Consider the following 15141-nt stretch of genomic DNA (forward strand, 5'->3'; position numbering starts at 1 on the left):
ATATTTGGAATACTTAATAGTTATTTCCTTAATTCATATCAATAAACAAGGAAGTAGATTAAGATTTCCTTAAATTATAATAACAAGGAAAGAAAATCAATTCATAACTTAAATATTTGATGTGATTACATGATTAGCCATCCAAATGATTTAAGATTAAGAATGTATTACCATCAGTTAACTATTATTGACGGCACTAATGAAGCTAACTTGATTAGGCTATTGTTACCATAAGAAATGTATCTGAGCACTTGCAGAATGCAGTTTTGCATATATGAAAACATGAAGCAATGATGTTAAAATGATGTCTTGGTTCCTGGGCTCTGCTAATAGATCCATCAACGAACAATGCCAGTAAGAAGCTCACTGCAAAAAGTTACAGAAGCATCATATCATTAACATCTAGTGTATAAAGAGATAAGAATAGATGATCCAGAACTACTTATGGAGACTATAACATCACAACATGACCATGCCACTTCTATAAGATCTGTTATCTCTTGCTAATATGAGAGGGAGAAACAACATCCCAAGCATGGGTTAACATAGTTTCCCAAAGTCTTTATGCATCATCTTGTAGATTACAAGATCCTTCTTTTTGTTTCTTCCAGGCACTACAAAAGTTCCTGAATATGTATAAGACCCAAAAGGCATTAAACAGGAATGCAACAGTGTATCCATTATGTATCTTGTTTGATCAGTACACATTTCCTTTACGGTTGACATCTTGCTCCATTGCTAAGAATTTTCTTCTTGATAAGGATTCCAATACATCGATTCCAATACATCAGTCCTTTCGAGAAAAAAAAAAAATTCCATACTATATGATGTCAGGTTAGGTCATTCATCAATTTTTGCTGCTTGTAGTGCATGACCTGATGACCCTTCTCCAACCTCACACAAATTTGCCTATTTAGTCTGACATAATTGTGGGTGTAAGTTTTATACATTTTGTGCTTTTAGAAAAAAAAAGGACAAAAATGTACAAGACTAGAATTTTTCAGTATCTTCATATCATACGGAAAAGAGCAGAAATGTTCACATTCAAATTTCAATGCTGTGAGCATCCTTGACCAACAAAAGCATGGAAAATAATACTGCAAAAACTTGTAAAGTGGGCATTAAGTGCTTAAGTTCCCATTTGGCATGTACTGATATGGAATTAAAGCATACATTATTGAAGAAAACTCTACTAGAACTTAATGTGTTATGCCACCGATTAAATCCATTAAGTAGCAGATAAATATACACATTAAAAAGACTTAACCTGAGAAAGGACAGGGTGCTGAATATTTAATGCATATAGACATCAGCATTATGATCTCTTGATGAATACTGCAAAACCATAGACATCTGACTTTTCTGTATGTATATCGGTCCTCAGAAATTCTGCTGCCATGTAGATGAGAATTCCCACCATGTTTCTTTTGTTAAAACCACCAGTAGGCTTGCCAAACAATCTCTTATTCTCAACTGGCATATGTTGAAAACTGTAGAACAACTGGAGCTCTAAGGGAAGAAAGACTCAAAAAGTGTACTTTTTCTATAAGGGAAAATTCATCACAGAATGTGCAACTATATGTGAATTATAGTTCTTAAAGAGTTCTCCCACTGATAACATTGCAAAATTTTCCTAAAACAAAAAGAATGTAAACAACTACCCAAAACAATGTTTTTAAACAATGAAGTCCATCATAAGAAAGTCATAACTAATGCTGGATATACCCTCAACAATCACTAATAAAAACAATCCAGATCATACTTCATAGAGGTTCAGCTTAAAGGAACAGGTCTACAAAGTACAATCATGTTTTATGACATACTCACCATTGACCAACTAACTTGTAAACGGACTAAAAGGTATTCCCAGGACAAGCTAGCTTTAAACCCAGAAGGAAATTGATAACGAAAGAAGACAGACAAAACAAGTTCAAAGAAAAGACCCAAGTTAGTGAACGAACAATTATATTCAAAAAATAAATAACATGCAGTAAATCTCCATTTAATTTATTCAGTTTCTCCTGTTTAGAATTACAATTTATCTCACATGACATTTAAGAATCATGAGGAGAATTATTAAACTAGAAATAAGGCAGGTCATAATATCACTTAACAACCAATCTGATAACTACGAGAAAAAATATGGCAAGGAATTTTAAAGAAATCATTTATACTATTATCTAGTCAACTAAGACTCTTAGAACTCATTTTATTGCTTTCCCATCATATCTACTATTATCTAGCCAAAACTAGCAGTCAGTCCTAGAACTCAACATATCCTAGACCCAATACTCACTGAAATTAGTGCTACTGCTATCAAGTGTTTCCATCTATTAAAGCAAGAATTCACATTTCCAGATTCGAACTTCAAAAAACATATTTATGCACTTAAAATCAAAAGGAAACAATGATATTCACTATCATAGAAACAATATCAAATGCCCCCAAAACCTTGATCTAGCATTGACATATGCGGAGAACTCTTAAGATATGCACATTAACAAATATTATATTGCTGAATTACCTTCATGCAAAGAGATCAAGCAACAGAATCATGTTCATGATGACTAAATAAATAAACAATGCATATGTATACCATTCATTCAGCAACAAGCTCTTCAGAAACTTTAGTTTAAAAGGGGGAACAAAGGATAGTCATGTACCACATTACTGCATCGATGGCCACCTCTCAAAAAAATGATTTGACAGAATGCAATCCTAAAATTTCATAATACCATGACCACTGATAATATCGAGAACAGAAGCTAGGTACAGAGATAAGATTCCACCATTGCTATGGCCACTGAATTTACTAGCACAAGCAATCTAAGAATAGCAGCATAAACATAACTATTCTTGGTGCATCAAAGTTCTTACTAATTCTTTTTTACAGTACTACTATCACTTCCAAGCAGCAACATTTTCAGATTCATATATTCAAACAAGCAGCATGATGACACTAGTCCGACTATCTATCATCACCTTTTACCAAAGCAACATATACCACAAACACAAGGAAGCCCATTATCCTTATAGCCGCAAACAGAGGAGTACAAAGTCTACGAATACCCAACAGGAAGTGCTTCAATTTTTTCCGCTGGCGAGCTCCTTATCAATGGCTTCCTTGGCTGCTTCCAGGTCCTCATCGAGGAAGATGTCCCAATCCCCATCCCATCTGATGAAAAACTCAGTATCGGTAAAGTATTTGACCCGGTGCACATCCCAGGCCGGTGTGAACAGGAAGTCACCATCCTCGAGGTCATAGCTCTCCTTCTTCGTCAAGTTCCACACTTTCTTCTTCCCCTTCATCACCACGAGGTCGTGTCCGAAGGTGTGGTGGTGCGCCGGCTCGACGCTCCCGGCCTTGAACTTGACGATGGCCGATGTCGGGCTCTCGCGCACGATCTTCATCTCGCCGCCAGGCATGATCCCGACGGGCTCAAATTTGATGCCTTTCCTCAAGCAGCAGATGGCGCAAGTGGAGGCGGCAGAGGAGGGGTTGGGGATGGCGGCCATCTCGGCGGTGGCGTTGTCGAGGAAAGCCTGGATATCGTCCGGCCAGTCGACGCCGCCAGATGCGGGGCAGGGGGCTTTGAAGGGAGTATGAAGCCAGGCGTCGACGATCTTGACGGCGTCATCGGGGGCGGTGTTCATGCCGGACACGGCGAGCACGTTGCAAGAGCTGATGGAGCGGGCGTTGACGGCGTCGCCGGCGGAGGAGCAAGTGGCGGCGTACACACGGGGGAACTTGTTGGCGAACATGGAGACGCCGACGCCGGTGCCGCAGGAGAGGAGCCCGCGGGTCTCCGGCGAGGATCCACCAGAGGCGGAGGAGCTGACGAGGCGGCCGACCTGCTCGGCGATGGAGTAGTACTTATCACTGCCTAGGTCAACGACTTCGACGCCAGGGAGGGAGCGGAGGTAAGCGACAAGGGCGTCCTTGAGATTGCAACCGAAGAAATCGGCGCCGGCGTAGATCTTAAGGGCGGGGGTGCCGGACGGCGGCGCCGCAGTGCCGTTCTCCTCCGTGGGTGCCGCGATGACGTTACCGTCCGAAGCCATCTCTCTCTCTCTCTCTCTCTCGTCCTCTCGTCTTCTCGTTTGGGAGAGGGTTGAGTGAGCAGAAGAACCGATACCCAAGGAAACATTTGCAAATAAGTCCTATAATATTTCGATTTATATAAAAGCCTCTCAAGAAATTATAAAAAAGCCCATATGAATTCTCATCAACATAAACACTCATTATTGTATATGGTTGCAATTTAATCCTCAATAATTCGTTTTTTCTATATGGGTCCAATTGAAACTCATATATAATTTGGCATAAGAGTGTCCAATCGAGGTGGCTCCGAGATGACTTCTCGAAGGTGATACTTTGTACTAAGATTGATACTGAAAAAATAATTTTAATATTCAAATTAATTCGATGACTTTTTTAGATATGATTTTTTTTAAAAAAAGAATTCTTTATTAGCTTTTATACTTGATTTTAGAGGGAATAGATTATAATTATCCCAATGTCTCTTTTTGAAGTTTTGTCCATATAAATGATAGTAAAGAGATAACCTCGAATGATCTGTCTGGAACTATTGTCTACGGGAGCAAATAGAAAAAACGTGACTTGGATATTTTCACGTGATGTTTAAATATCAGATAATGATTGACAATTAATATATTTTTATTAATAAAAATAAAAAAAAATATTTTATATAATTTTTTTAAAGAAATTTGTGAAAATAAAGATATAAAGATAATTAATATCATTAGGTTTAACAATAAGATATTACTTATGGGATGCCAAAGATTTCGATATAAAATAATATGAGTGGGAAGAAAAGATGCGGAGCAATTATTGATGCCGATCTGTGCAGAAATGGACGGTGGATGTGAGGTTCTCTGGAAACTTCTTTCTAGCCAACCGGTGGAAGTTGTCGTCACCTGGAGATCCGACGAGCCTTCCACGAAATGATACGTCAATTAGCATAAACCAGCTGTACCGCTTCTTTATGATTACTGGATATCATCGAGAGAGGAATCCATCCAATAAAATAGGGAGAAATCATCAATTCTTTATGTTAGGTATTACGGTCGTTGTTTTGATCCCTCACCTTAGAAACAAATATATTTGTCAGTAAATCAATTGGTGTATCTGTAAACATGGACAAATCCTCCAAAATAAGTCTTAAGTTTTTTTTATCTTTTTCTGCATAATATTTTATTTACTATTTATTTATATAGAGTGTTTTTTATTTATTAAAAGATAAATTTATTCTTAGTCTCCGCTTTATCATCTCACATCGAGAGTAGATGGATCCTGAATGTTGTTGGTCTCTTGAATCTAATCGAGAGAGACAAAAATCTTAGGCTACGGTAGAGTCGACGGGGCGAACGATGTAATGGTTGGAGAGAAGATAGTAAATGTCATCGAAGCTAAGAGTAGGCAATGAGAACATAGAGTTCAAATGAGAGATTGTAAGGCTCTACCATAAACGTTATCACCCTCTAACCTAACGCGAGACCCCGTCGAAGGATAAGAACAAGGACAAGGGTGGTGAGATAGAGACAACAAGTGATCACAATGTGACAAAGGTGACAACTAACGGTGATGATGAGACAAAGGCGATAATCAATGTGACGAAGTCCAAGAATAATCTCATCTTTTATGATAAAAGAGATGCTTAGCAAAAATAAACAAAAATATATATGCTTCACAAAAATATTAAAAAAATAAAAACATGAAATTTTCTTAGAGAATTTACCCTACAAAGAGAATGTGGGAAAATTAAATGTCAACGTTGGCATCTTGGAGAACAGATCATGGATGTGAGTTCTATGAGATCTATTAGTTGTTGGTCAAGCAAATTATTTATTCGCTTTAGCTAATTTGATATAGAACTTTATAAAATCTAATAAAGAAGAAACATTGGGGACAAAAGTGGGGTAGGAGTGATAGTGATCTGTAATGATATTGCTGAGCCTGTAATAGTAGAGAGAGATTGCTTAACATTGAGAGGCATCAGGCACATATGCTTGAAAATTCCACTTAAAATATGATGTAACCTTAGGGTTTTTATTCCAGCCTAGAAGATCAAGATTCAGACGAGAGCACAAGCCTAAATTGATCATATGCAGCTCCAAATTCTCTTGGCTTCAGAAGAGCAAAAAGCTTATGTCTTTTGGAAATTCCTTACAATCTCAAACTAAATACAGTCTATATATATGCATGTATATATTGTACATATGGAGATTAAACTCCAGAATATACCGGTCGCGTAATATGGTGCTGATGGCAAGCCTCAAAAGCAGAATTTTTTCTTCTGCAAACCAGAGAAGAAAAGTTGTGAATAGGAAATCACATGAATATTTCTACAATTACAGGATGATATCATATGTGCAGCTCACCAGTTGAAACAAATGATAATTATGGACATCAAGTAATCTCAAAAGATCAGCATTGGATTTCTCAGACTTGCACTAACTATGATTTTAGAATGCTGGTTGGATGTACACAGCAAATGTTGTTTGATATGGCACTTCTTGAAATCATGAATAAAAATGACAATATTACAGTAGTATAAATTGACCACAGGAATGAAAGGGGAAAGAACACCACCCCTTCACCATAAACTATTGTCTCCATTCAGATGATAATCACAAATGGATGCTATCAACTATCTTCTGAACCCTATACATATGATGCTTTTTGACCTTTAATACTTCTTTTTCATATATAATAGTTCCTTGTCAGTATAGCACCTAATCCTGCTGATCCTAGGGAGTCATTAGAATGATTAAAGCTGATGAGTGGTGAAAACAGAAGCCCCATGCTTTGTTTTATCTTTAGATCTTATGATGTCAGTGATGATTAAGAAAAAAAACAATTGCTAACTCACTGCTGCAGTCACATTGTTCGACCAGATATTAGTTTTAAACAAAGAGAAGAAGTGGTCTGTGCAAAGGGACCCACCAATGCGAAATCTCAGTAGGGGCATTGTACACAATTAATGAGGTTGTTGGCAAAAATGACTAACAATGGGACAGACTATCAGAAGGTGGCTGCTCACCATTCCTTAAATCACTTCCAAAATCCATAGAGGTAACCTATAGGAGTGCATAATATAGAGAAAGAAACAGAGACCATATGACTGGCATGTGTGAGCTGGGACTTGTGTAATATATGTTCATCTAAGTTCTCTTTGATAATGTCCCAAATAGAAAAACAAAAGTGTCACTAAAAGCTGAGACTTAACTAAAAATGTATGCAATTGGAAAAACATCAGTTGCTTTAAGAATGATGAATCATGAAACCATAATGTAGGTGGTGCCTTCCCTTTGAATTAAACACACAAAATACATGTCAAAAATTAAGAATTATATTGGAGGAAAACATATTTACCAGTAACTCACCCGAAATTTAGCGTGCCTTTGCTGGTCAATATATGCAAGCAGTTCCTCTTGTCCTATCAAAGCTTCATATAGAGCCTGTTCAGAAACAAAGCGTTGATGATAAATACTCATCATTTTATTAAGAAGTGGAAGTTTGGAACTCCATATATGAGAAGCAAAATAGATTATCAGCATTTACTTCATCAATCATGTCAATACTACTGATTTGAGATCCCAATTCATCTACATTGGTTACAGTAGACTGCAAATAAATTTGTTGTTATCCAAAATATAAAGTCAAAGCTAACCTTTTTTGTAGCAATAAGCTCAGCCTCTAATGCATCCACTCGGCGAACAGCAGCATCAAGCAATTCTTCTTTCTCGTAAGGCATTTTTGATGGTTTTGCTTGAAGTTCATCAACTTTTTCCTCTAGCTCTCCCAACCTTTTTAAGACAGAGGAAAGCAGATCTACTTCTTTGTAAAAAGGGGAAGGTGAAGGTGGCCGAAATTCCTCTTTAGGCATATGATCTAGGTCATATTCAGGAGAGTAGAGATCAAACTCGTGTGTTTTCTCCGGGAGTTTTTTAGTCACACGACTTGTGACTGAACAGAACATTGCATAAAGGGTCATAATGAAGGCAGTAAGCCATGTAATAACTTGAACATGAATTCCATTTGATGGCAGACTCATGTCAAACAACCGAAATCTACCTGCATCAAGCAAATTGGTGTGACTAGCCAAGACTATCATCAATACAAAAGATAGTAAATCAGCTATGGAAAAAATCAATTGCATTAAGACATGGATTAAATTAGACTTTATGCTCTGGCTTCAAAATGGGGTAGGTCATACTGAAATAAAAATGTGAATCTATAAAATAGTTGGACTATCCGTGGAGTGGATCTAGGTTTGGCATTACTGTATTTGTTATTGTAAAGTAGGTTATAATTGTGCTCCAGTGCAAAAACCTTGTTAATCCATAAGCCACAGGCTCACAGCACCAACACTATTAGCCTCAATAAAGCAGCTTTATTTTATTGTTAAAGTAGAATTTTCTGGAATATGGAAGTAGAGATCTTGATTCCAAATTTTCATAGAAAATGCAACTTTAGCACCAATTCAAGTTTTCACGGAGAGGATTCACAAATATAAACATAGGAAGAATGTAAAAGGCAAGGTTGACTGCACCAAACAGACTGTTGTAGCTTGTTTCCAACTTTCTGTCATGTGCAGTAGTTCTCAATCCATCTTACCACCATATCATTCATTTATCATCATGGTTGACCCAAACTTACTATTAATAGATGAAGAATAAGAAGGGCAATGCAAGTAAAGAAAAGGTTAACAGCATTTGTGTTCAATTATTTTTCATTAGCAGCTTCGGGAAGCTACAGATACATAATCAAAGCAGGAAAACTATCCCAACTGAGAAATAGGTCAACGAGATCAGCTGATATCTTAGCAGACTAGTCTCGTTGCAGATGTATATATGTGTAATTTTTAGTTCAGAAGGTTGAATATAAGCAAATAAAGGATGACCATTATAACAGCTTCAACATAATCAACTGCAAGTTCACAAACCTTCGGAGGAAGGGTGTACCGAACTAGAATTTTGATTCTTCCACGCTGCATCTACCGCCTTGTCAACCATGGGCACACAATCTTCATACTCAGAAGAGCCACCAGAGACCCTAGCCTTTCCTAACATTTTGGCTTGCATATTTTTGACCTGTTTAATAAATCTAGTAGCATTACCAAATTTCACAACAGTACAAGGTTGAGATGCTTCAATGATGATTATTTACTTAATTGCAAAAAAATAACCATACACATATTACTATTGCTTTTGTCATTTCAATGAATTCCAAAAGGATATAAAGCAGCAGCTCTTGGGATTAGGGGATCTTCAATTAAAAAAGGAATAATAACAGATTAATTATTCTTTGAAAAATAGATTATTATCTCACGTCTTTCAAAATAAATTCCTTGCAAATTATTGCTCTCAGATTTTACCCAATAAAATTTTACTGATAACCTATTTAACTCAAACGAAGCAATTGTTCACCTCTTCATGAACAGGGGTCAACTGAGGTTTATGGATATAATTGATAGGTCTTCTTGAATAACCAATGTCTTCAGGTTCTGAGCCAGACTCTGCAGTAGATGTATCACTTCCTTTTATCTGGTACACAAACCAAATGGCATTTACAAACAGTATAAAACCTGGTAAAGAGAAGCAACTATTGCAGTTCTTACTGCTGGGTATCGCGGCTTAGCATAAGCAATAATCTTTCCTTCGCTGTTTGAAACAGTAACAATTTGCCTAGCACATTGTGCTTCACCATTAAGAATCATCTGCTTACCATCCAAACCATCAAATATTATCTATCTAAAGATAGTAAAATGTTTGTGTGAGTGTATAAGTTTGTGTGTGCAAGTATGTGTGTGTGTGTGCTCATTTGTCTGTATAGAGAGTGATAGAGAAAAGACCTTTAATATATTAGGGTCTTTCCATGGACCTCGATCAGACCTAAGGCATCCACCATACTCAGTGCATGTACAACAACCACCAAAGAACTCCGGCAACTCACTACAGAATCCAGATCCACAGCTCAGACGATGAGACAAAGAGAAGAAAGAAAAATTGGTTCCATAAAACAACACACATATAAACATAAAAAAGGGAAAGACCTGGAATCAATTACTTCAAGCAGCTTATTTTGGTATTTTGTGCCAAGAACCTGAAGAATAGTTGCAAATAGTACATTGTCATTTACATAATTCACAGAAAAAGGAACTATTAGTTGTGACACAAGATGGAACTAGCTTACATGAATCTTAGAAGTAGTTTTTGGATCAAGAAATGACTTCACAGTATTCCATAAAAGCTTAAAACCTGAACCAGCATTAATTATAAACATCCGGCATAGCGTCTGCAGAAAAGAATAAAATTGTTAAAAATAGTTATTCAGGTGGCTTTAAACAAGAAGTCATGTCCCATCTATTTAAGGTCCACCTATGTGGATATTTTCTAACCATTATGCTCCATCTAGATGACTTTCAAAAGACAATTGAAATTCATATGGAAAAAACAGAGAAAGATTCCAAGCTAAAATTGGATAGTAGAAAAAGGAAACAAAAAGAAGCTAAACAAAATAATATGCAAATAAATTATATACCTCTGGATAATTATCATTGTCAATTTTTTGTAATCGGATGATCAGTTCTCTTGCAGCCTTCGTAAAGTTTTTCAGACCCTAAAGGAAAAGAGATTCATCAGTAACTTGTTAGTTACAGCATTGCAATTGAAGTTGTATAACATTTGCAACTAAGTCATCCACAGTGAAGTAAAAGAATGTTAATAACATACCACGCCTTGGACATCTAGAATTGTTGTGCTGGAATCAATGTGCCTTTTTGCAGCAATCGAGCAAGCTGGAAACCTAAGTAAGAAGCACCTCTCAAACTCTTTCACATGATATTTTATGTAACGATCCATAGTTGTCACTTGCATTAGCTTGTTAGCATCAACTTTTCCAAGCATTTCAATGTAGACTGGTCTACCCTCTTTATCCACACCATGATAACCTTGTGGATAGTACTTTAGAACCTCTTCTATCTCTGTATAATCAAAATCCTGATGAAGAGAAAATTAAAAAAATTATCATCTTCAATAAAGTCGGATATCAAAACTAACTAAATATTTCGAATAGAGGAACACTGAGGTATGACCAGGACAAGACATTCCAAAAATGGAAACTGAATAGATTGGTCATGGTGTACATTAGGACTATCCACCATGTTAAGTATATTATACACCCATGTATGATTACTGTTACCTAGAATGTCAAAGATGAAGGGCCTAAGTAGTTTCAATCAACTTGTTCTACAAATGGACTCAGTATAACTCAAAAAGAAACCTTATATGGATTTCTGCAAGATACAAGCTAACCAGAGTCATCGAGTCTTACATGACTACCAACTTGAGGTGGACTAATAAAAAATACTTTGCACAAATCGAGAATTGGTTTTAAGTGAATCACTCCTGATAATTTCTTGTTAAAATTGCAAGGGGGCAAAAGCTCATGTTGGTGAGCCTCTTTTTCAGCATTTTAATTATTTCATATATTTTTAACACACTCTAAATTGTTCTCCATCTTTTTCCCTCTGAGTGATAAGATGTACTTCATCATCTATGCTAATGCACAAAGCAAATGGTTTTGTTGTGTACAAATATGTTGAAAGCATTGTGAAAGATGAGACTGTTGTCAATGCAATTATTGGGAAAGGTCAATGGACGTGGTTGTACTCCTGTTTAAGTAAACGAGCATCTATGACTGTAGCCATAGCCCTAATTACTAAGGTCATAAAGAAACAACCACACTACATCATCCTCTATTCAGTTCTTTTCAATTGCATAAAAAAATATTTTTTTCTGCAAGTCCTAAAATATCAACAACAATTAATGAGGAGAAATCAATTTGTACAATACCTCAATAATAGTGTCAGCACCAAAATCTTGCCTCCATTTAAGCATTTCTGACCACATGTGCTTCGTTTTCTCAGTATCAAATTTTCGTGCTTTCAGAAATCTAAAGGTAAAAAATGCCATAAGATAGATTAATAATAAATAGTTTTTAATGAAATAATAATAAAAATATTAGCATGAGAGCTAATATTTTGACAAGAAAAACAATATCTTTGATTTAGCATGAACAGATCTATAAAATTGTGTATATGAATGTAAAATAAGTGACCCTTTCTTGGATGAGCACAAGGTCATAAAGCCAAGACAATTACACTGAGAAGAAGGATCACTTGCAACAATCCAATAAAGCATTTATCAGATATACAACCACCAAGACGTTCAATTGGTTGAGCTTTTCTCACATGAGCACACAACCATCAAATGAAGATGAAAGATGATTTACAACAAACTACGCAGAGGTTATTACAGAACAATCACTAAGTAATTCAAGTAGTCCTTTTATTATCATAACAATCTAGTGGTTACGCCAATGGTTTGAGTACTACTTCCAAGCAATGGTGTTATATGCAATAGCATTTTGAACTCTTGATCTAACCTCATATAGTGGATCAAGATATTGAGATGTCTTTTCTATAACTTAGTGCATGTACATTCTAATCTGTGTCCAAGAAAAGTACTACAAGAATGCACACTCTAATTATTTATGGTTATTGTGGAGAAGAATCCAAGAACCATAAGAATCTCGAACTCTGGTTGTCCTAATGTCACATTAATTTACTCAAATATTGGAAAACTAAAGGAGATAATCTCTTATTTCTATAGAAGGATCATCTTCCACATATTATATAGATTTGCATCAGGTGTCATTTTATAAGATAGTGTCTTGATTAGAAAGAATTCGGCTTACAGTTGCTCAAAATAGAAAAGAATGCCAATATATTTTACTTCAAGTGACAAACAACACATAAACTAGTAAGGTGGGAAAACAGTATCTTCAGCATTTATTGAAGGTCATGTGCATAAATTTTAAAGCAAAACTACATTAAAAGTATATGATAGGTTACCTCAACATCATATGATAATCATCATGTTTTGATGGTAACAATTCATCCTGAATTAGGGACTGGCGAAATGAATCAACAGCACGCAGCTCTTCAATGTCTCTTATATCCTCAATTGAAACAGAGCTAACGCGAGTGTCAAGCTTCTTTCTGCTCTTTCTCCTTAAAGAATGTCTGAATCTAGTTGATGCACTTATGGCTTTTTTCTTCAAAGAACCAATTCTTGTCCTCCTTTCGTCTTCTGAGTTCTCAACATCTGATTTCCGCTCTTTTTTCTCATCATGACTGGAGAACCCCTCGAAGCCTGCAACTCAATAACAAAAATCAACCACCACAATCTAACTTCTAGAAAGCATCATATATCATCAGAAGTGTGTCCAGCAGACCAATTTATGAAGATATCAAAACTAATGATTCAAGTGTAGAAAATTATATCATTTTTCTTGAAAAACATAGACAGACACGTGAACAATACATAGCTAACTAAGGTCTTTAGTACTGTGGAAAAACCCAATGTATTAATTTTTATTGACCCAAAGGACACATGTCAACAATGCCAAACTCATTTGTACTGAACCACATGAACATAATTCATTTATCTTGTTAACTCTGTGGAATGAACCATTTCCAAATTACTAATACATGCACAATCAACAAGAAGAGAAATTTGTACCTTCATAAATGAACACAAATATTGGCATATGATTGATCAATGACTAACTGATATTCATAGTATTCAAGTATAGCCTTGGCAGATGTAGCCATGCCTCTGCAGTTGTAATTGCCACCATAGAAGGAGAAGTGGATTCTTATCATCAAACTCAACAAAGATACTTGAAAAGAGTTTGCATCTCTAGTAATGATCAAAAGCATCATATGAAGGATGGTGATGCTGTTTTCAGGTGGCAATTCTTTATGGTTATCAGTTTATCACTATATGTTATAAAGCATGAATCTAAGGTACAGAGATTTATGGTTGTCGACGATAAAAAGGGCTGCACGGTGGAGCAATTAGAGTCTGAACTAAAGGTTTTCAATATCAGAAAGAGACCAATCCTAGTAGAAAGAATGACTGATATCTAGATCATCCAAGGCAGGAAGAACAAATTCTTCCTCTAATTTGGCACTTATTTTTTTATTGCTTGCAAAATAGCAATTGCACGAACCATATTTCAAATTGTCTTTTTATTTTTTATTTTACTTTTTCGAGGAAATACCAAATTCCAATTTCTCTTCTATCTTTTTGCCGTCTCCTTTTATTTTGAGTCATAATATCATCCATCCAAGGCCATAAAAAAGCCATCTCTTTGAATGTTCTACCAACTTCCGAGAAAAAGTTAAGACAAAACAACCATACACTTTCTCAAGAAAAAATAGATCAAGAAATTTCCAGCCCAAAAATGATAAAAAGAAAGCAAATTTACCACCTACCCAAAACCATATAGAGTATTTGTTTTTTCTTCAGATACTAAACGATTTTTCTGGAAACAAAAATTAAGAAACGAATACCAAAGAAAAACTTACAGGGCCTCGCAAATCGATCGAGTGGTCCTGACATATCTGCCAAAGGTAAAAGAAGAAACCAAACTTTGTATCATAAATCCACTCATAAAGGTCAAAAACCCCTACAAGGAATCGAAACAAGAAATCCTAACGACAAGCATACCGACCACACAGCTCTACTAATTCCCCACAGAGAAGAAGAAGACCGCGAGAGAAGCCGGGCCTAATCGGCGGTGAATCGCGTCAAGGCGGCTGCCGGCGGGTGGACCGGGGCTCCGACCGGAGGTGTTCTACGGCTCGGAGAGGCCGCAAGACTTGACCTTTTCTTACCCTCCGCTCTGCGTTCTTCTCCTTCGGCCTGCCAAGGGAAAGAAAGTGAACGAGAAGCGATTGGAGACAGTTGAACGTATTCTAATACGGAGAGACGTAAGCAAATTAGTTTCATCTAAAATCTAACCTACTTCATTACGAACACATTTTACAAAATAGAAGCTTTTCATTGGAGAAAAGCCACTCGATAACTGGGCCCACTCTGTGGGCCAAGAGTTCGTCCAATAAAAACGAACTATTATCTGTTTGGTGCCATGAAGGAAACACGGAATCCGGACCGCACATGCATTACCAAAATGGGCCGTATCTGTTTTTAAAAGCAATTTTCTCTCTCTCATCATGCTGTTTCCAAAACCATGCGACCTCGTTT

The 15141-nt window shown here is 36.4% G+C and overlaps 2 protein-coding genes across 3 annotated transcripts; both read right to left on the reverse strand.

Annotated features, from left to right (window-relative positions):
* Positions 1-2841: 2841 nt before the first annotated feature.
* On the reverse strand, positions 2842-4132 carry LOC135593600 (DNA damage-repair/toleration protein DRT102-like). Its single transcript, XM_065083768.1, has one exon. It carries the CDS (start codon positions 4060-4062, stop codon positions 3085-3087), a length of 978 nt encoding a protein of 325 aa, XP_064939840.1. The 5' UTR covers positions 4063-4132; the 3' UTR covers positions 2842-3084.
* A 1986-nt stretch (positions 4133-6118) lies between these two features.
* On the reverse strand, positions 6119-14831 carry LOC135593599 (phosphatidylinositol/phosphatidylcholine transfer protein SFH6-like). 2 transcript variants are annotated; one of them, XM_065083767.1, is made up of 15 exons: positions 14609-14831; positions 14463-14498; positions 12942-13242; positions 11881-11980; positions 10759-11025; positions 10568-10645; positions 10220-10321; positions 10080-10129; positions 9879-9978; positions 9645-9743; positions 9454-9570; positions 8970-9117; positions 7695-8098; positions 7408-7482; positions 6119-6317 (listed from the first exon to the last, which is right to left on the reverse strand). In XM_065083767.1, exons 2-15 carry the CDS (start codon positions 14494-14496, stop codon positions 6297-6299), a joined length of 1896 nt encoding a protein of 631 aa, XP_064939839.1. In that variant the 5' UTR covers positions 14497-14498; positions 14609-14831; the 3' UTR covers positions 6119-6296. The 2 variants fall into 2 exon arrangements, with proteins under 2 accessions (XP_064939839.1, XP_064939838.1); XM_065083766.1 differs by having other exon boundaries at positions 14605-14813.
* Positions 14832-15141: the final 310 nt, after the last annotated feature.

The sequence above is a fragment of the Musa acuminata genome, chromosome BXJ1-9 (assembly GCF_036884655.1).
Source record: "Musa acuminata AAA Group cultivar baxijiao chromosome BXJ1-9, Cavendish_Baxijiao_AAA, whole genome shotgun sequence".
Taxonomy (NCBI): domain Eukaryota; kingdom Viridiplantae; phylum Streptophyta; class Magnoliopsida; order Zingiberales; family Musaceae; genus Musa; species Musa acuminata.